The sequence below is a fragment of the Puma concolor genome, chromosome D1 (genome assembly GCF_028749965.1).
Source record: "Puma concolor isolate L17-30 chromosome D1, mPumCon1.1.hap2, whole genome shotgun sequence".
In the NCBI taxonomy this organism is placed as follows: Eukaryota; Metazoa; Chordata; class Mammalia; order Carnivora; family Felidae; genus Puma; species Puma concolor.
This window is the reverse complement of record NC_141676.1, coordinates 5,902,402-5,922,012: the sequence shown is the minus strand read 5'-3', so window position 1 is coordinate 5,922,012 and position 19,611 is coordinate 5,902,402. Positions and strand designations below refer to the sequence as shown.

General features: G+C 52.4%; 1 protein-coding gene, 1 long non-coding RNA gene and 1 other non-coding gene across 4 annotated transcripts; 2 read left to right on the top strand and 1 right to left on the bottom strand.

The window, feature by feature from the left end:
* The first annotated feature begins 295 nt into the window (after nt 1-295).
* Nucleotides 296-10,073, top strand: LOC147576360 (uncharacterized). Its single transcript, XR_015240709.1, has 3 exons — nt 296-620; nt 5,865-6,149; nt 8,471-10,073. It is a non-coding gene; the product is annotated as an uncharacterized LOC147576360 (long non-coding RNA).
* TRNAS-GCU (transfer RNA serine (anticodon GCU)) lies at nt 341-422 on the top strand. Its single transcript has one exon. It is a non-coding gene; the product is annotated as a tRNA-Ser (tRNA).
* On the bottom strand, nt 7,610-16,146 carry SLC29A2 (solute carrier family 29 member 2). 2 transcript variants are annotated; one of them, XM_086676837.1, is made up of 12 exons: nt 15,574-16,146; nt 15,233-15,314; nt 13,563-13,723; nt 13,201-13,340; nt 12,685-12,819; nt 11,940-12,037; nt 11,645-11,729; nt 10,957-11,093; nt 10,587-10,692; nt 10,387-10,472; nt 9,415-9,665; nt 7,610-8,761 (listed from the first exon to the last, which is right to left on the bottom strand). In XM_086676837.1, exons 1-12 carry the CDS (start codon nt 15,600-15,602, stop codon nt 8,650-8,652), a joined length of 1,422 nt encoding a protein of 473 aa, XP_086532963.1. In that variant the 5' UTR covers nt 15,603-16,146; the 3' UTR covers nt 7,610-8,649. The 2 variants fall into 2 exon arrangements, with proteins under 2 accessions (XP_086532963.1, XP_025771354.1); XM_025915569.2 differs by having other exon boundaries at nt 9,415-9,614; nt 15,574-16,142.
* Nucleotides 16,147-19,611: the final 3,465 nt, after the last annotated feature.

The following is a 19,611-nucleotide window of genomic DNA, read 5'->3' as shown; positions in this document are numbered from 1 at the left end:
TGAAAGTGCCCGCGGCCGCGCCTGCCGGGTTCCCAGGGGTATGCACCCCTCCCTCCGGGTCAGTGCGCGACCCCCTGGACCAGGCGCGTCCTGAAACCCCGGCGCGCTCGCTCCCGCCTTAGGGAGGGAAACCGTGGCAGAGCTCGGTTGCAGCTTGGTGAAGGATGGCGCGGGTTCGCGGCTGCGGCGGGCGGGAAGGAACACAAAAAGCCCCTTGCTTTCCGCCTTCTCTCCGTCCACCAGCTCCTGTGAAATCCACACTGAAGAATGGATGCTGGGGGCTCGGAAGGTGCGGAAGAGATGAGAGATAAGGGTGTGTGGAGCAAGGCGCCCTACGTGGGACGAGGTGGCCGAGTGGTTAAGGCGATGGACTGCTAATCCATTGTGCTTTGCACGCGTGGGTTCGAATCCCATCCTCGTCGGTCGCGTTTTACACGGCGTGAGGGGTGTACTTTTCTGCTTTCCTATAGGAAAGGGGCCAGAGGTTCAGTGGCACCCAGAAGACCCGAATTGGAGTTCTGGCTGATGCCAGACTTGTGACCACTGTGTCATCTGCAGTAATTAGAGAGGCCCCTCGGGAGGTGCCACCCTAGTGTCCAAAGTAGTGGAATTTGGAAGTGGTGAGTTTGATCACTTAAATTATTACTCTTTTCGGCCCACTGATTCCCCTCCCGCTAGCAATTCTCCCAGAGCGGACGCCATGTGTCCACACACCTCTCCCCTCCTCCCCAACACAGTTTAAGCAGGAGACCTACAATATTCTAACCGTAGCTAACGTATACAGAAGGCGCTTAATACGTGTTTGTGAAATAATTGATCCATGGACTGTTCAGAAGAGGAAAGGCTGTGGGGAAGGGCAGGTACTTCGACTGCTAAATCAATGATATGTAATAACTGTTCGTGCTTTGTGAATCTTGGGGAAGCAGCTTTGGGGCAGACTAAGGAGGGCCTCCAATTGCCAGGACAAGGTTTGCCCTCCTCTCTACAGGCAGTAGGAAGCCAAGGCTGTTGAATTGAAGAGGACCAGGGGACCTATATTCTGCAACCCCAGCAGTAACACCTGCTGAGCACCTGCTCCACACCAGGGGCTGTGTTAGGTACCCCTGATAGGGCCTTGCAGGACGCTCGACAGGTACTATCTTTGAAGGTTTTCACTGGTGACCTGTACTGGGAGAGAGGAGATATGAATGTGCAGATCCTTTTAGCACAAGCCTTGCAAACCGAAGGCTCAGACGTCAGATTTGGTGCTGTTAGGGTCTTTTTTGACCTGCTCGGTGTTGAAAACAACCGTTTGAATCACGTTAGTTGTTAACCTTGGTGAATCAGAAGATTTCACGGAAAATCCCCACCGCCAACTTCTGTTTTAAATTCCAAAAGATCCGGCAATTCCAGGCCTGCATTTCCACAGGGTGACAATCAACCAGAAGGTAAGAGTAGCTCACCTTTTGCAAATAGTTTTCTCTTTGCTAGAGGCTCAACCCTGCCCCTTCACTACTCACCCTGGCCCTTTGAGCATTTGACTTTCATCTGCAGCGCTCACATCATACCACCTCCACTGAAGATCTGCCCAGGCATCTGCTCCCAGTACCTTCCACCTCCCCCGCGCTACAGTGCTAGCCACATAGCAGGCAGCAATCTGTGTTTGTTGAATGAGTGAATAGGAAGCTTCTGAAGTGTCCCCAGTGGCCTTGGCATAAGGGGAGACTGAAAAGTAGCGACTGGGCCTCACTGAGGCGTCAAGATCAAGGAAAACCACACAGAAAACCCAGAGGAAGGCCTACAGACTGCTCTTGTGGGCGAAAGGCCTGGCTGGGGAGACACGCTGTCTGTGATGGAGCAGAGCATGAGAGAGTCAAAGACCAGAGTTGAAAACCATTAATAAGGGGTCTGCTTTCCACGTACCTTACTCTCTGCGTCTCTTCCCTCTGGCCATTCCTGATTTATATATCCCTTTGTAATAAACCTGTAAACCAGCGAGTGATCTATTTCTCCGACGGCTGTGATTTGCTCTAGCAAATTAATCAGATCCACTGAAGGGGCTGCTGGAACCTCTGATTGACAGCCAGTTGGTCAGGAGCACGGGTGACAACCCGGACTTCCAACTGGCATCTGAAGGGCGGGCGGTCTGGTGGGGCTGAGCCAGTCGGCTGTGGGATCTGATGCTGTTTCCAGGTAGACGGTGTCAGAATTGAGTTGCATTGTAGGACACTCAGCTGGTGTCAGAGAATTGCTTGGTGTGGGGGGAAAACCCACACATCAGAATTGGTGTCAGAATCGTATGTATAGAAATACAACTGAATTTTGTGTGTTCCTCTTGAATCTTCTAATTTTGCTGAATTATTTTTTTAATGTTGATTTTTGAAAGAGAGAGAGAGAGAGAGCACAAGCAGGGGAGGGGCAGAGAGAGAGGGAGACACAGAATCTGAAGCAGACTCCAGGCTCTGAGCTGTCAGCACGGCTGAGCCACCCAGACGCCCCTAAATTTATTCATTAGCTGTAAGTGTGTGTGTGTGTGTGTGTTGCGTGTATATTTTTCAGAATTTTTTTTTCTGTATATGTGTGTGTTATATCATCTGTGAATATGTATAGTTTTGCTTCTTCCTTTCTAATTTGGATGCGTTTTATTTCTCTTTCTTGCCAAATTGCCGGAGTTAGAGCTTCCAGTGCAACATTGAAAAGATGAAATGATAAAAGCGGGCTTTTCCCTGATTTTTGGGAGAGGCTTTCAGTCTTTAAACATTGAATATGACACGAGGTGTGGATTTTTCATAAATTTTCTTCATCAGGTTTAGGAAGTTCCCATCTATTCCTTGTTTGTTGAGTGCTTTTATCTTGAAAGGGTGTGGGGTTTTGTCACGTGTTTTTTTCTGTATCAGTTGAGATGATCTTGTGTTTTTCCCCCTTCCCTCTATTAACGTGGTGTATTACATTAAGTGGTCTTTTTATGTCGAACCACCTTGCATTCTGGAGGGGATCATGCTGGGTCATGGTATATAATCCCGTTGATGAGCTACGGGTGCTGTTTGCTAGCATTTTGTTGAGATTTTTACATCTATATTCATAATGGATATTGGTTATTAAGTTTTCTTATGATGTCTTTATCTGGCTTTGGCATCAGGGTGGTACTGGTCTCATAGAATGAATGAGTTAAGAAGTGTTTCTCCGCTCTTGTATTTTTTGGAAGGGTTTGAGAGGATTGGTGTTTGTCCATTCTTTAAATGATTGGTAGAATTAGCCTGTGAAGTCATCCGGTCCTGGAATTTTCTTTGTTGGTACATTTCTGATTACTGATTCAATCTTGTTACTTGTTATAATTATGTTCAGACTTGCTATTTCTTCTTTAATTGGTTTTGGTAATTTGTGTGTTTCTAGAATTCGTTAATTTCATCTAGGTTTCTTGTTTGTTGGTGTACAACACAGTATTCTCTTAAAATCCTTTTTATTTCTGGACAATCAATAGTAATGGACCCACTTTCCTTTCTGATTTCAACAGTTTGAAGGTCCACTTTCTCTTTTTCTTGGTAGTCTAGTCAAAACTTTGTCAATTTTGTTGATTGTTTCAAAGAACCAACTTTGTTTCATTGATTTCCTCTTTTGTTTTTCTGCCCTCCACCCTAATTATTTATCATCTCCTTCTTTCTGTTAGCTCTGGGCTTAATTTGCTCTTCTTTTTCTAGTTCATTGAGGTGTAAAGTTAGGTCAGTGATTTGAGACCTTTCTTTTTTTTTCAGGACCCGGATATCAAGAACCTCACACTCCACCCACTGAGCTGGTCAGACACCCCCTTCTTCCATTTTAATGTAGGCATTTACAGGTATAGATTTCCTCTCAGCATTGCTCCGGCCGCATCCCATAAATTTCAGTGTGTTGTGTTTTCATTTTCTTTTGTTTCGAAGCATTTTCTAGTTGGTCTTTTGATTTGTCCCTTCTTCCTTCCTTTCCTTTCCTTTCCTTTCCTTTCCTTTCCTTTCCTTTCCTTTCCTTTCCTTTCCTTTGATGGGGGATTTTCAAGGTAGTTCTTTTATTTTTTACAGCAAAGCAATTGCAAGCTAATCGTAGAACATAGTATACATTGTATAGATTCTTTTTTTCCCCCAAAGTATTGCAGTATAGTTGACATACAATGTAATGTTAGTTCCAGGCATACAACCTAGTGATTCTACAGTTCCACATCGTCCTCAGTGCTCACCACATCCCACCTGTCACCACACAATGTTATAACAACATTACTGACTGTATTCCCTATGTGCTACTTTTCATCTCTGTGACTTCTTTGTTTTATAACTGGAAGTTTGTACCTGTTCATACCCTTTGCCTGTTCCACCCGTCCTCCCAGCCCCTTCTCCTCTGGCACCCCAACAGTTTGTTTTCTGTATTTATGGGTCTGTTTCTGCTTTTTGTTTGTTTTGTTTTTCAGATTCCACATGAGTGGGTGAAATCATATGGTATTTGTTTTTCTCTGTCAGACTTACTTCACTTAGTATAATGCCTTCTAGGTCCTTCAATTGTAAATGGCAAGATCTTATTCTTTTTTATGGCTGAGTAATATTCCACTGTGTGTGTATGTGTCTCACATCTTTTTTTTTTTTTTTCCATTTTTAAAAATGTTTATTTTTGAGAGAGACAGAGCACAAGTGAGGGGAGGGGCAGAGAGAGAGGGAGACACAGAATCGGAAGCAGGCTTCAGGCTCCTCACTGTCAGCACAGAGCCCGACTCAGGGATTGAACTCATGAGCCATGAGATCACGACCTGAGCCGAAGTTGGACGCTTAACCGACTGAGCCACCCAGGCGCCCCTCACATCTGTTTTATCCATTCATCCGTCGATGGATACTTGGGCTGTTTCCATATCTTTTGACTTCTTTTTTAACCCAGTAGTTCAGAGTCTGTTGTGTAATTTGCACACATTTGTGAAGTGTCTACTTTTTGTTTATTGATTTCTAGTTTCATTCCATTGTGATTGGAAATGATACTTTGCAGGATTTCCATCTTTTAAAATTTATTGCAGTTTTGTTTGGTGACCTAATTTATGATCTATCCTGGGAGAAGGAGGTCCATTCTGGTGTTTGTAGGTGAGTGTTCTGTGTGTGTCGGTTTGGCCTCACTAGTTTGCGGTGTGCTCAGGTCCTGTGTCGATCTTCTGTCTGGTTGTTCTGTGCTTCATTGAAAGTGGGGCACTGACATCTCCAACTATTCTTGTAGAAGTGCGTATTTCTCCTTCAAATTTGTCCATTTTTGCTTCATATTCCTTTAGGATTTTGTTGTTAGGTGTGTATGTTTATAATTATTATACCTTCTTGATGGAGTTACCCTTTTATGAATATGTAACATTTTCCTTTGTGTCTTAAATAATTCTTGATGTAAAGTCTACTTTGTCTGATATTAGTATATTCACCCTTGCTGCCTTTTGATTACTATTTGCATGGAATAACTTTCCCCATTCTTTCATTTTCAGCCTATTTGTATTTTTTGCTCTAAAGTGAGTTTCTGGTAGACAGCATAGACAGCATATGGTTAAATCGTTTTTTAATGTTTATTTTTGAGAGCGGGAGGGGGGGGAGTGGGAGGGGCTGAGAGAGAGACACACAGAATCCGAATCAGGCTCCAGGCCCTGAGCTGTCAGCACAGAGCCTGATGCGGGGCTTGAACTCAGGAACCACAAGATCATGACCTGAGCTGAAGTCGGACGCTTAGCTGACTGAGCTACCCAGGCGCCCCTGGTTAAATCATTTTTAATCCATCTAACAGCCTCTGCCTTTTAATTGGAAAGTTGAATCAATTCACAAACCAGGAGGCCTCTTGCGCATAAAAGGGTAAGAAACTAGTAAGGACTGGTTTCTCAAATGTTTGTGTCTCTCCACCAGGCCTATCTCAGTACTTGCCACATAGAGCTCCCTACAAGCGTCTGCTGATGGCAGCTGGCTGCTTCTGAGGGAATCTGGGCCTGCTGGCAGAGCCGTGTCAGGCTGGGGAGGTGGCAGTGCCCGGAGGACTGGAATCAGGAGAGGAAGGAGCAGGTGCAGCCCATCAGTCCCAGTATTTGTTTCCAGCATCGGAAGCCAGCTACATACTGATCTAATGGGCAAGTTGGGCTGGGTCTGCCGGGAAGGAGGATGGGAAGGTTGTGACATCATAAGGACCTCTGAGGGGTGAGTGTCCTCTTTCTGGGCCCAGAAAGCATCCTCCACTGCTCAGCCTACCGTGGGCTTGCTCCAGATGACTGTGGACCGGCACCAGTGGGTTTCCTGGGACCGTTGCCTGGCCTGGGAGAGGCGGGGGGTGTCTGGCAGGTCTAGGAAGCCTTGGGTTCAACAGACAACGGTCTGTGAAGGTGGAGAAGGAGAAGGGGGTCAGGAAGTGTGTGGTCCTGTCCTCACATTTCCCAGTCCAAGGGTACGGCTAGACCTTGTGGTCCGTGCTGGTACCTCCAGGACCACAACCACTGTCTGGTGGATCCAGTCTGTACTCCAGCCCCACCCTCTCCCTAGGACTTTCTGAAAGTCCCGATGCTCACTGCTTACACATGAAAGGGCCAGGCTTTGACCCCAGAATGCTAGATCAGCTTACGTGCATTTAGACGCTGAGTTAAATGGCCTCTGAAGAGGCCACCACCCTCTTCTCTCCTGGATCTCTCCTCCTCTGTCTAACCCCCTATTCGGGTCTCATCACTAAGGCCTTTCACCATTTGTTCCCAACCCACTGCTACATCCTTGCCCTCTCCCCCCTCGCCCTCTCTCACATCCTAGGTGCCACCCCCCCCCCCAAGAAGTTCCCACTGCCCCCTGAATGTTCAGTGTCTGCCTTCCACCCTCCCTGGTACCTCTGCCTGGGATGCCCCTCCCCCACCTCAGCCCAGGAAACGCATTTTTCTTCTCTTGAGGCCTCAGGGCTGCCACCCTGACTTCCAAGAGGAATCCAGGCATCCTTTTTTGGACTCTTACACTACACGCTTCTGCAGGGCCCTCACAGACCCCATCACCTGCTACATTCTGCTTCCTTGGCCTTGGGAGCAGGGACTGTGTCTCCTTTGTTTCAGGGTCACCAGACCAGCCAGGGCCTGGCACAGTGAATAGTGGTCATTTGGGGTCTCCCCTGCGGCTTTATTTCAGCTGCCAAGGTCATATCGGTCATCTTACCTCTGAGCAGGGGCCCTGTGCTGGCTCAGCGCCTGGTGTATAATAGCTGCTTCAGGGAATGTTCATGGAAGGCAGGAGGGCAAGTGGGCAGAAAGGCCGGTGCCTCTAAAAGCAAAAACCTGTGCTCTTCTCTGGGCTGGGCAGGGTAGTACGGATGTGTGGTGGGACAAGCCTTTCTTCCGTCCCTCTAGAAAATTGGCTGACTGCCTCTCTGAGGCTCCATTTTTGAGAAGGAGGGCCTGGGGAGGCAGGGGACACCAGTGGAGGGGGAAAGCAATAGCTGTCCGTGCAGCCAGGTGCTTTGCCCAGGAGCACAGGACATCATGTGGTCAAGAGGGCCCAGCAGAGGGATGCCCACGAATCCCTGCCCCTCTCAGGGCCTCAGTCATCCCATCTGTCAAATGGGTACAATTAGCCCTACCCTACCCAGCTTATCAAAGCGCTTTGGAAATAAAGACTCCGTGAATTGATGATACAAATGAAGAAGGTTGTTATTAGACCCAGGAGTGGGTTTGGAAGGAAAACAGCAAAAAGTGGGGAGCAAGTGCTTAGGACTCCTGCCTCGAGCCTCGTGAGGGAAGGAGAAGCAAATAGTGGGCAGGAAGAACAGCACCTATAGGGAGGAGAGAGGTGGGGGCTGGGTCCTGGCTCGGCCACGGACCAGGTCATTTCCCCCCGAGATCCGGTTTCCTCACCTGTACAGAGGGACAGCACCGTCCCTGCCTGGCTCCCCCAAGTGTCTCAATGTGGCTTCCGTAAGAGAATGGGTGTGGGAGAGCTTTGCAAATTGTAAAGTGGGGTGCACACATGTAAGCCGCCCGCAGCTCCGGGACCCAGGCCCAGCCGGGCTCTGGGGAGCGGGGACAGTAAGTGTTGGCTACGCAAACACTGTGTGAGGCCCAGATGGTCCTTTGAGTACCTTCAGATCCCTAATGCCCGTTCCTTCTCCCTGCTGCCCTCGGCCTCCCAGGCATCCTCTGCCCTGGGGTCTGAGACATCCGATCGTGGAGTTGCTAAGGCCTGGGGAGGGGCAGGCCTGCCCTGGACAGGCTGGCCCCCACTCCCACTCTGAACCCCAGGCTGGGCCCCAGCAGCCACGCCTGTGGCAAGACCCCGCTGGTGGCCTCCAGTTGCCACAGATCAGCAAGTGCGTGTCTTGAGATTAACAAATGTACTCTTGATGGTGAGGAAGGGCCATGGTCCTTGGCCCTCTTTCCCTGATCGGCACCTGTGCAGAGAGGTCTTGTGTGCCTCTGAATAGTCTGTCTCTGTGATTCAGCTCCACTGCTGGGGGCGGGGGGTTAGAATGACCGCTGGTGAATTCTTCCTCGCAGCCCCCAAACGGACACCAGCCCGGGAAGGAGAGCAGCACCCACTTCCAAGTGGCACTTCCAGACCGAGGGGCACCAGCCCAGCAGAGGCTTGGGCCCGGCTCGCCATTCCCCCTGCACGGGGGTCTCAGCTCCGAAGGGGTAGCGAAGAGAGAGCCGTGGGCGAGCCCGGAACGGAGCATTCAGAGCAACGCCTTGAAGAGGAAGGAGAGGGCGGCTCCACAGGAGAGCCCCAGGGCCAGGAAGAAGGTCATCAGGGTGCCGGCCACCTCCCTCTCATGTGGCAGCACCTGCCTAGAACACACGGGAGTAGGCTCTTAGAAAACATTGGGCCAATCCTGGACCCAGCCCCAGTGCCCTGTGCCCCCCCTTACGACAGGACACCTCACTTCAGTTTCCCCGATCTGTAAAACGAGGCCACTGATGGGGACATCTCTCATGCCCTGCAAGTCCAATATTACAGGACTCTAGACTCCACTGCCTTCCCTCTTGACAAAACGTCCCCAGCCTGGTTGTCCCCGTCACCTTTCCTCTCTCTGGATTCTCAGCTCCGTTGTCCCTAGCATAAATAGGCCATGAACCCTCCACTTTTGATCAACACCTTCGCTCCCCTTCAGCTGAGAATCTGGGGGGAGTAGCTGGGCCCTAAGGAATGATAGTTCAACCCATTTGTTTCACAAGTGAGGAAACAGGCCCAGAGAGGAGGTCCTAGAACCAGTGCCTGGGCTACTTTATTGGCAGGAACCTCCCGGGCTGGGGCTTCCTCTCCATTCCTGCCCCGGGGCCGGCTCGGCAGGGAAGGCCTGACCTGACAGGGTGGCTGGCACCTAGAGACAGCCAGGGCTGGGCTGGCGGGAAGCAGAGTGGACCCTCTCCTGCAGGCCGTCCCCCTCAAGAAGAGCTAGGCCACCTCCCCACTCCCAGGCCCACCCTCCCAACCCCCAGACCTGGGTGCCAGGCACATGGTAAGGGACATCAGGTAACCGTTGGACACCGCGAAGAGCAGCATGAAAGTGATGAAGTAGGCATCCTGCGGGAAGAGGACGGGCAGCCGGGACCTCTCGGGCACGTGGCACAGCATGAAGAGAGGCACGAATAGGACGCGCAGGCAGACGAGCAGGGGCAGCAGCCGGCTGTCCTCATCCGGCTGTGGCAGAAGCCGGGGTGAGGGAGGTGCCCGGAGCCCACCCCGGACAGACTGTCACTTCCCCTGACCTGTGACTCTACGTGAGCCGGTGAGGACCTGGCCCTCGGGCCTCCGGAGAGTGAGGGGCTGGGCCAAGGCCACCCAGCCATCAGGGACTGGCCTGGGGCTCGCCTCTGCCCCTCCGAGCTCCAGCTTGGGCTCTCTCCGTGGCAGAACTGGAAGAGACCTTAGACACCATCTTTGGTTTTCAAGCCGGGTTCCTCCAAGTACCCTTGGGGGTTCCGCAGACCCCTTCGGGGCACATGGGGTTGCTGAATGGGATTGGAAGCCGGGGATCCAGGCCCCATCCTAGCTTGGATCAGAGCAACTCCTCTTCAATCTCCTTTATTTATTGTATCTCCTTGGAAGATTTCATTTAAAGAAGGAGCACCTTGGCTAAAAGCAGTCCAAACACTAGAATCTTGTCCAGCGTCTCATTTGGTACGGGAACCTCCGTGTAACATTCCCTGAGGACCGAGGGCTGGGTTCTGGGCTGGATGCTGGGGAACATAGGCCATTTGGACGTGGCTTCTGCTTTCAAGGAGCTCACAGTCCAAGCCCTGGCTTGCATACCTCCAGGGGCCAGGTGCTCACTACCTCTTGGCCAGCTGTTCTGTTGCCAGACCTAGAGTGGTCAGACTTTTAGGAAACCACCTTTCTGTGCTCTTTCACACCCTCTGATCTCCAACTGCTTCCTGAAACCATCGGGCCCCCCCAGCCCAGGTATGCTCACCCATAGGAAGTAAGAGGTCAGACTCCGCCCCACCCAGTCCATGATGTTAAAGAGCAGGAAGCAGCAGATAGGGTTGAAGAACTGACCTGGGAGAGAAAGAGGGCTCATCCTGGTCCCTCCTTCCTCTTCCCTCCTCCTCCCTTTCATTCCTCCTCCCTCCCTCTCCCCTGCCCTGCCCTGTTCTGCTTCCCAACACTCACTCCACTTCCCAGGACTGGTGGAGCTGGTCACCATGGCTGTGATAGCGGGGAAGACAGACAGGGTGACTGCGAAGACCAACACAAGGCACAGCGCCGTCAGCCAGATCTGGGAGCCAGAGGCAGGGGTGTAAGCAGCGGGGCAGATTAGAGCCCAACGTGCAGCCCCAACCCCCAAGCGCCAAGCACCGGCCAGGGCACAGGACACCTGGGGCCTGGCCTAACTGTGTTCCTGGCCCACTATGACCCTGATACCTTGAAGCGGACGCAAGTCTTAAGGCCCCATTCCATTCTAAGGGTCTTTAAAGAGGGCTGGAGAGAGCAGCTCTCTCTTCCCCAGGGATGGTGGTTGGGGGCCATGGCCAAGCCGAACCTTTTGGAAGACAATGAAAACTGAAGGTTTTCCTGGCTTCTGGATCTCCTCTGGCTCCAGCTCTGGCTCCTTCTCAGCGTCAAGGTCCAGAGTCAGGGCTACCTTCTGGGGGCTGTTGGGAATACTGTTCTTCTCATCTGGGGCAAGAGGGGAGGGCAGGGTCATGCCGGTGACAGCCAGGCTCGATGGAGGGCAATTCCCAGCAGTCAAAACAAGTGACCCTCCTCCAGCTCAGGATGTAGGCAAGGAGAATTAGCTATGGAAAGATGCTAAGCTACTATTATTAAGCACACGCATGTGCCAGGCAGAGTTAAGCACCTTAGATGGATTATCTCACTGCTACTCCTTTGCAAATAAAGAGACTGAGGCTCAGAGGGGTTAAGTGACTGGCCTAAGGTCACACAGCTTAGATGTTGTGAGACCAGGGTTCAAACAAATGCATTTCGAGCCAGAACGAGCATGCTGGAGCTCTACTGTCCCCCCATTTTATAGAGGAGAAAACCAATGCCCAAAAGACAGCAGGGATGACTTGACTCCCACTGAGTTCCCTTCATGATCTTCTGTGTCTGCTCACGCAAGGCTACCAGGGGGAGGACTCTAGATGGGGACGGAGGAAAGACCCTTCCCTGTGGAGGTAGCTTCGGCCTCCCCTGGGTCTTCCACTTCCCCAGCAGGGGCCCCAGCTCACCAGACTGGAGGAGCTCAGCTTTGGTCTCCAGCTCCTGACCCTGCGCCTGCAATGGTTTCTTGGCTAGGTAGTAGCGTGCAAACTCCTGCAGAAGGAAAGCGTTGGCCCTGCCTGGCTTGGCTGAGGTGTCCGGATCCCTCTCCACCCTGTCGACTTAGAGGCTGGAGTTCCCTAGGGGCTGACTCCTTTGGGGATCAGGTCCCCTCCTCCTCCCCTGGCCCCTCTCAGGGCCTCAGACTCAGAGCTGTATCTGAGATGCTCTGAAGTGGGGCCTTGAGCCCAATACCAGGCTCACCAGGTGGGGCAGGCTCAGGTAACACACAATAGACGTGAAGATGCCCACGCAGGGTGTGACGAAGTACCCCAGGGCGGAGGTCTGGGCATCCACGCCACCTGTGCAGAAACTTCAGCTGCAGACTGGAGGGGGCTGGTCCCACTGGCTCCCACGGCGGCTGAAGCCTCCTGTCCCACTTCCCATCATGCACTTCTCAGATTCACCTCCAGGCCTCCGCTCACTGACAAACTCAGGAACCTGTGCAGGGCCCCAGCCCAGCCCCGCCCTTTGCTTCTCTCACTCCTCCCTACTTGTCATTTTTGTTGAGCACCTGTTACGTGCTCATTATTACTGCATACACCTTACAATCTGGGGACAGAGCTGTAAGAATCATTTAGGTGGGAAAACTGACACAGGTGAAGTGCCCTGTCCAATGTCCCTGGCTGGGGAGCAGTGGAACTAGGATTTGGACCAAGTTTATCTGAATCTCAAACTTGTCCCCCCCTTCCCTCAAACCCAGGTTGCTGCCACAAACCACTATCAGCCTCAGGAATCCTGCCCCTGGCCCTATGGTAACCCATTCCTTACCTGGTCCTTCTCTCACTGTAGAGCCCAAGAACCCTACTCCCTGTCCCCAAACCCAACCTCCAGCTTCCCATCACCTCCATCTTTACCAGAACCAAAGGCATCTCACTCCTAGCACACTGTCTCTGCTCCCAGAATCCCAGAGGCCACCCCTGCCCTCCAGCCACCCAGTTCCACTCACTGGCCATAGCCATGAGCATGGCAAGAGCAGCGAAGATCCCAGCCAGGCCCTGGCCGCTGAGGAAGAGGGTGCTGTAGGTGGAAGGCATGGTGCCCAGCTGCCCGAAGAGGCTGCCCTGCAGAACTGCACAGAAGGCTGTGGAGGGATAGGAGTGGGGGCCGCCGCTCAACTAGACAGACCTTGGAGGCTTCTCGGAGGAGGTGTTGGCAGACTCTGGACTAAGTTGGGCAGGTGTGAGACTCTGGGCCCTCTGGTGTATCAGCCCCCATTCTTTCCTCTGCTCAGGTGTAGCCATAGGTCTGAGGCGCCCGGGGCCAGGAGGCCTCATCTTAGGTCACTCTGGGTTTGGGACAAGTGGTTTCTTCTTCCCCTCTGGGCCTTGGTTTCTCATCAGGGATAGGAGGGCTGCTGTCCTCCCTTCTTGGATACGTGGGGCCCTTTTCACTTACAAAGAAGAGGCTGGGCTAAACCCTGGGTGGACTGGGTGGGGAGGTGGGGAGGGGCAGCGGTGCTCACAGTTGATGAACCAGACAGAGGCCATGGTGATGGAGAAGAAGGGCCCAGGGCTCATGTCCACCTTGACCAACACTGCCGTCAGGGCAAAAAGCAGCAGGATGGCCAGCAGGCTGCCCAGAATCCGCACCGTCTCAGGGATGCTGCTCACAAGGAGGGGCAGAATGGACATCAGCTGGGCCCAGGCCAGGCAGGGGGAGGTGGGCAAGAGATTGAGGCCAGGGCTGGACAGAGGGACCTGGAGGGGACATGCAGGGGGAGTGGAGGAAGGATGGGAGTTCCCACCTGGGCCCAGATGGAGCTTCCTTAGCTGGGCGGGGGAGGGGCCACAGAGGGTGGGGAGCCCGAGGGGCAAGGTCTCTCACCACTGGTACAGGAAGGAGTTGAGGAGAGTGAAGAGCAGCAGGGGCAGCTGGGACAGCAGCGTCACCCAGTTGTTGAAGTTGAAAGTGTCTGCAGGGCCTGTGTGGTTGGTGCCCAGGGTCCCAGCGGTGTTGTTGGCCCCTGCCAGCCGCCCCTGGAAGTACTGACAGGATGCCAGAGGAGGGGGTACAGGGTCACCCTCCAACCTACCCTGAGGAACCCCCCAGCCTTCCCCCTCTGCCTCCTCCCATGCTTGGGATTGCTCAGTTAACGTCCGCGGGAGCTGTCTGTTTGTCCTTGTACGGATCCCAGCACCTGGCACACAGTGGGAGCTCGATGAATGTGCACTGAATTGAACAGCAGAGGGCTGGGACAGGGCCCAAGCCCTAAGAACCCCCAACCTGGGCCTTGCTCCATCTCTGAATCTTCAGTGCCCGGGTTCCAGCCTTCATCCCCCACTCCTGCAGCAGCTTCCAGATTGCTGAGTATTCATTGAGTGCCTACTGTAAGCCAGGCCCTGGCCTAGGTGCTGACCAACTGCATTCTCTGTAGAACACATACTCGTCCAGTGTCTGCTTAACCTCCCCATCCGTCCTCCCTCCCCGCCCCCCCCCCCCACCCCCGCCACTGCCCATGGCTCCCTGAGGGGCAAAACCCTGAGGTTTTAGAATGGCATTTGGGGCCCTTCGGGACCAGAGCCCAGCCTCTCTTTTGTGCCGCATCTGGTGCCCTGCTGGTAAGCTTTAGGTACCCCAGGCTCTGGCCCTTTCTCTGAACAGGCTGCATCGCTGTCACCTCCACCTGGAATGCCTTCTCCCTTTCCTCCCACGCCCCCCCCCCCCACATCACCCCGGCCAAACACCATGCTTTGCCTACCCTTCTCCCAAGTTACAAATCACCTCTTCTGTGAAGCAGAAGGAATCACTCCCCCCCCCCCTTCCGGGGGCCTACTGGATTTTACTCCAAGCCTGGGATGCTGAGTGTCATGTTACATTATTAATAGCTCTTTGCACCCAGCTCTCTCTCAAGACCAGGGGCTGATTAATCTTTGAGTCTCCGGGGCCCAGCACAGAGCCAGGCACTGAAGAGACATCTTGAAAGTTGTTGAACTGAATGTATATGAATAACCCAGTCCCAAAAAGAACACAAACCCCACATTTCTTCCTTCCCTTGAGAGAATGTAAGCTCCATGAGGATGCAGGCTCCCTCTGTTATGTTTCCTCCTGCAGCCCCAGTGCCAAGAACAGGGCCTGGTTCACAGTAGGTACACGTTACTAACTGGTGGATGAATGAATGTAAGCCGTGCTTGGATAATCCGCTTTTGGAGTGGGTTAGCCCAGGGATGACTTAACCAGGGAATAACGACAAACAGGGGTGGTGGGTGGGTAGCTCTTTGCTAGTTCCAGAGCCCCACCCCCCCCACCCCCTCCCCCCCTCCCCCGAGCTGGTAGCCTTGCCCCTGTAGGATCCGGGCATCTCTGAAAGCTTGGCCTTTCCTATCCGTGAAAGGGGCACTCGCCCTCTCTGAGGCTCGGTGCTTCAGCGGACAAACGTGCAAACGGGCATAATGAGGAGTCAAAGGTGGCATGGTGTGGAAAGCGCCTGGCACGCCTCTGGTCCAAGGCGATGGTGGTTGTGGCCATGGGGCTGGCACTCCAGCCGCGAGTCTCACCGGGATGGCCGTAATGAAGAAGTTCCAGGGAAGGAGAGTGCCCAGCCCCAGGATAAAGAAGCTGATCCCGACCAGGTGGTAGCTGTGGGGATCAGTCAGAAGGTCACCCCTAGGACGCGACGCCTCGGCTGCCGCCCCCCCTCCACGCCTCCCAGGTCGCCCCCTCCGGAGAGCGGACTACAACCCCCATCACTCCGGCTCAGGCAGCCCAGGGAGGCGGCTGATGGGAATTGTAGTTCCATCCAGTCCGCTTTGAGCCTTGGAGCGCCCGAAGGGAGCGGGTCTGCGCTGCCCACCGCCCCCCGGATCCTCGTCCGCACCCCACCCAGCGCCCAACTCGCCTGTCCTGTGGGGCGTCTCCTCGCGCCATGGCCGCCCAGCGGGATGCGCCGGGGTGGGAAGGAGGTTGGGTGCTGCACCTGCAGCTACGCCGGGGCCCGGGGGCCAGAAAACCCGGGAGGCTGTGTCTTGCGGGCGGTAGACAGAGCGCGGAGGGGGTCGAGTCTCCCCGAAAGGGGCGGGGACGAAGCGGGAGCTGGGGAGGAAGGCCTGGAACGGTTTCCTCGGGTGTCAAGCTCCGCAGGATCGAACCTCGCTCCGCCCCCGGGGCGGAGACAGAGGGTCGCACCACCCCTCCCTACCTCCCCCCGGCGGGGACTCCGGACTCCAGCCTGGGACCCTGCTCGACCTCGCGGGCCCGGCACGCACGGCTACCCTCGCCATCCCGTGCGGCTTACAGGCGGCTGCCCCGGGAAGGTCCCCTGCTGCCTCCCCTCTCCGCGGGCGCCCGTCTCGGACCTCTGCGGTTTGAATATGCAGATATGCACCCCTCTGCGGTGGGGGAGGTACCCCGCCCCTCCTCCGTCCAGAGCTGGGGAGCCGACCTGGTGCGGCTTCTTCCCCCGCCGCCAGCTCGGAGGTGGTGCCAGAGCCGTGCCGCGCGGGGTGACGCCGAGCCCTCCGGGGAGCCGGCTCGCCCAGGGGTAACCTGAGCGTCTGCCGCCAGGGGTCCTGGAGGGCTGCGCGGAGCTGGGTGCTTCGGGAGACCGAGGAGAGGGCCAGGCGTCCCCAGGCGGGTCTGGAAGACAGACAGACAGACAGACTGCCTCTTCTCCTCCAAGCGGGTGCCCGGAGAAGCTCCGTGTCTTTGGGGGCGCACTGCGGAGGCGTGGGCCCAGCGGGGCATCCGGGCGGGCTTCCCGGTGACCGAGGAGCTGCGTTCGGGGCAGCAAGGGGTTAAGCAAAGGCTCAGGAGGAAAGGGTGACCCGGAGGTGCCCTCCCACCACCGCCGCTAAACGAGCGAGCGAACAAACAAACAAACAAACAACTTTCGGCGATCCCGGGTCTCATCACATCAAACCTATGAAGATGCACCTACCTCCCACCTCTTTTTTTTTTTTTTTTTTTTCTGTGCAAAACTTTGAAAAGATTATAGACCATGGCCATTTTGAAATTAATTTGCTCTAACTCATGGAATTTACAAGTGGGTTTGTTTGCTCCGCAGTCACGGTGCATATAAATGCTGATCTAAATTGCAAATTACTGCCATAAGTAATGAAATTTTATGATCCCTTCCAGATTACGTGTGTGTGTGTGTGTGTGTGTGTGTGTGGTTTTAGCCGACTGGGAGTCTACGGGGCAAAGACTGTGTTTGCCTGGTTCAGTGTTTTATTATTGCAAACATCTAGTACTACTGACTGGTTCGTAGTAGGTGTTTGATAAATACTTGGTGAATAAATGGATTGTAATAACACACCAGTGATTTGAGGGAGAACAGAGACAGCATTAAATTACACTGAAAGAGAAAGTTATTCTCTTTTCAATTTGCTTTCAAGCCTCCAGAATATGTCAAGGGGAAAGTCTCAACTTGGTGCTAACGTGTTTCTAAGGCCTCTTGGTTTCTCTCCTTCTTTCTCTAACAAAAAGCTGGCATCAGGGTTTCTGTTGACAATTTCAATATAAATAGAGGTTCATAACTTTTATGTTCCTTCTCTCTGTTTTTATTCTTGCTTTATTTTTCGGACTATGGATGCTAGCTTCCTATAATAATGATGTACCCTTTTCTTTGAAAAATAAAATTATGTCTAATTTAATAAAGAAATGTTCATAAGTTTATTAGAATTAAATAAAGATTAAATAGAAATAAATTAAAATATAAGCTTGTTAAATAATGAAATATTAAATTTTTATAATTTATTTAAAAATAAATGTGTTTATAGTACACCTGAAACTAATGTAACATTGTGTGTCAACTATGCCTAAATAAAAAGGTATAGAAGACAAAAGATAAATTTGCTTATAATTTAATGTAAATTCAAAAAATTAATTTATGAAAAACGAGTCATTTAAAGGAAATTAAGTAGGGGCGCCTGGCTGTCTTAGTCAATGGATCTAGCGACTCTTAATCTCGGGCTTGTGAGTTCGAGCCCCACACTGGGTGTAGAGATTACCTAAAAATAAAATCTTGGGGGGGGACACATGAGTGGCTCAGTTGGTTAAGCTTCCCACTTAGGCTCAGGTCATGATCTTGCAGTCCATGGGTTCGAGCCCTACGGTGGGCTCTGTGCCAACAGCTCAGAGCCTGAAGCCTGCTTCAGATTCTGTCTGTCTGTCTGTCTGTCTCTCTCTCTCTGCCCCTCCCCCACTCACTCTCTGTCTCTCTCTCTCTGCCCCTCCCCCCTCGAAATAAATAAATAAAACTTAAAAATAAATAAGATCTTTAAAAAAGAAAGAAAATTCAGTAAAAGGGACTGCAGGGAGGGCACAGCTGTGGCACAGGTTGAACGTAAGGACATGAACAACTGAGGTTCGGGGACACTGCATTTGTTGAGGCGTGAGTGAAGGAGGTGAGGGAATCTCGGGGACAGAACAGCTTGTACCAAGAGCAGGGACGTGAGAGTGCTGGTACATTCTGAGACATACAAATAGATCCCTTTGGCAGGCCTGGTGGGAGCAGGGGGCTGAGCCTCTGGGACAGAGAGGGCTGGTTAGGACAGGCCTGAGGGCGGAGGAAGGGGTTTAGATTTCAGTTGAAAGGAGAGGTTCTCAACTCTATAGGACTCAGTCATCCTTTTAATAACAAATATTTTGTTGCTAGCCTGCAGTGAATTAATATGTAACAAAACCTACCTCTGCACAAAAAATGTCACGTAGGGGCGCCTGGGTGGCTCAGTCAGTTAAGCGTCTGACTCTCGATTTTGGCTCAGGTCATGATCTCACAGTTTGCGAGACGGAGCCCGGGTCAGGCCCTGCTCTGAGAGCTTGGAGCCTGCTTGGAATTCTCTCCCTCCCTCCCTCTCTCTCTCTCCCCCTTCCCCGCTTGTGTGTGTGTGCACATTCTCCCTCCCAAAATAAATACACTTAAAAAAAAAAAAAAACTAAACATGAAAACAAATTTAATGTCAGTATAATGTCCTAGTTGTACCATACGGAATAAGTAAGAGTATTTAGTAATAAAATCATGTGTGTTTGAGCATGTAAATGCCCAGGCCCTGTGGAGCAGGTGGATACTGGCCCCCTTTATAAAACCACAGCGAATCCATCGTCTGCCAGGGCACACACAATACCAGCGAGCGGTGAGCCAGCCGCTCAGAGACCACCAGTTTGCTATTGGTGATGTGATTTTCTGAAATAGTGACCCAGTCTTGGGGCAAAGTTCCAAACAAAACCAAGCGCAGCTGTCCCTCTACCTAGACGGTGGCTGTGTTACCGAAGAATGCTGTGTATTTTCAAACCTCACAAATAATACATTGTGCCCGTACATAAAATGCGGTTAGGGTCCAGGCTCAGAAAATTATCAACTTGCTTTTCAAAATAAAGAGCAGATTTTATTTTTAGTACTGTTTTAGGTTTATAGAATAAATAGACTACATAGTAAAGCAGAATCCCATATACTCACTCTCGCACCCCATTCCCCAGTTGCCCTCATCATTAACATCTTAGTTGTGGCACATTTGTTACAACTGATGAATAAATATTGATTATTACTAACTATAGCCCATAGTTTACATTAAGATCTACTCTGGGGCACCTGGGTGGCTCAGTTGGTTAAGCATGCAACTTTGGCTCAGGTCATGATCTCACGGTTTGTGAGTTCAAGCCCCACATCGGGCCCTGTGCTGACAGCTCAGAGCCTGGGGCCTGCTTCCGATTCTGTGTCTCCCTCTCTCTCTGCCCCTCCCCTGCACGTACTCTCTCTCTTTCTCTCAAAAATAAATAGACGTTAGGGGCGCCTGGGTGGCTCAGTCGGTTAAGCCTCTGACTTCAGCTCAGGTCATGATCTTGCGGTTCATGAGTTCAAGCCCCGCGTCGGGCTCTGTGCTGACAGCTCAGAGCCTGGAGCCTGTTTCAGATTCTGTGCCTCCCCCTCTCTGTCTGA

Excerpts from the sequence above, each read along its gene's own strand:
- SLC29A2 (XM_086676837.1), bottom strand. The coding sequence starts at position 15,602 with ATGGCGCGAGGAGACGCCCCACAGGACAG. Across the intron at positions 10,693-10,956 it reads TTTTCATTGTCTTCCAAAAG|ATCTGGCTGACGGCGCTGTG; the intron begins GTTCGGCTTGGC and ends TCTGGCTCCCAG. Across the intron at positions 8,762-9,414 it reads ACCATGTGCCTGGCACCCAG|GCAGGTGCTGCCACATGAGA; the intron begins GTCTGGGGGTTG and ends CGTGTGTTCTAG.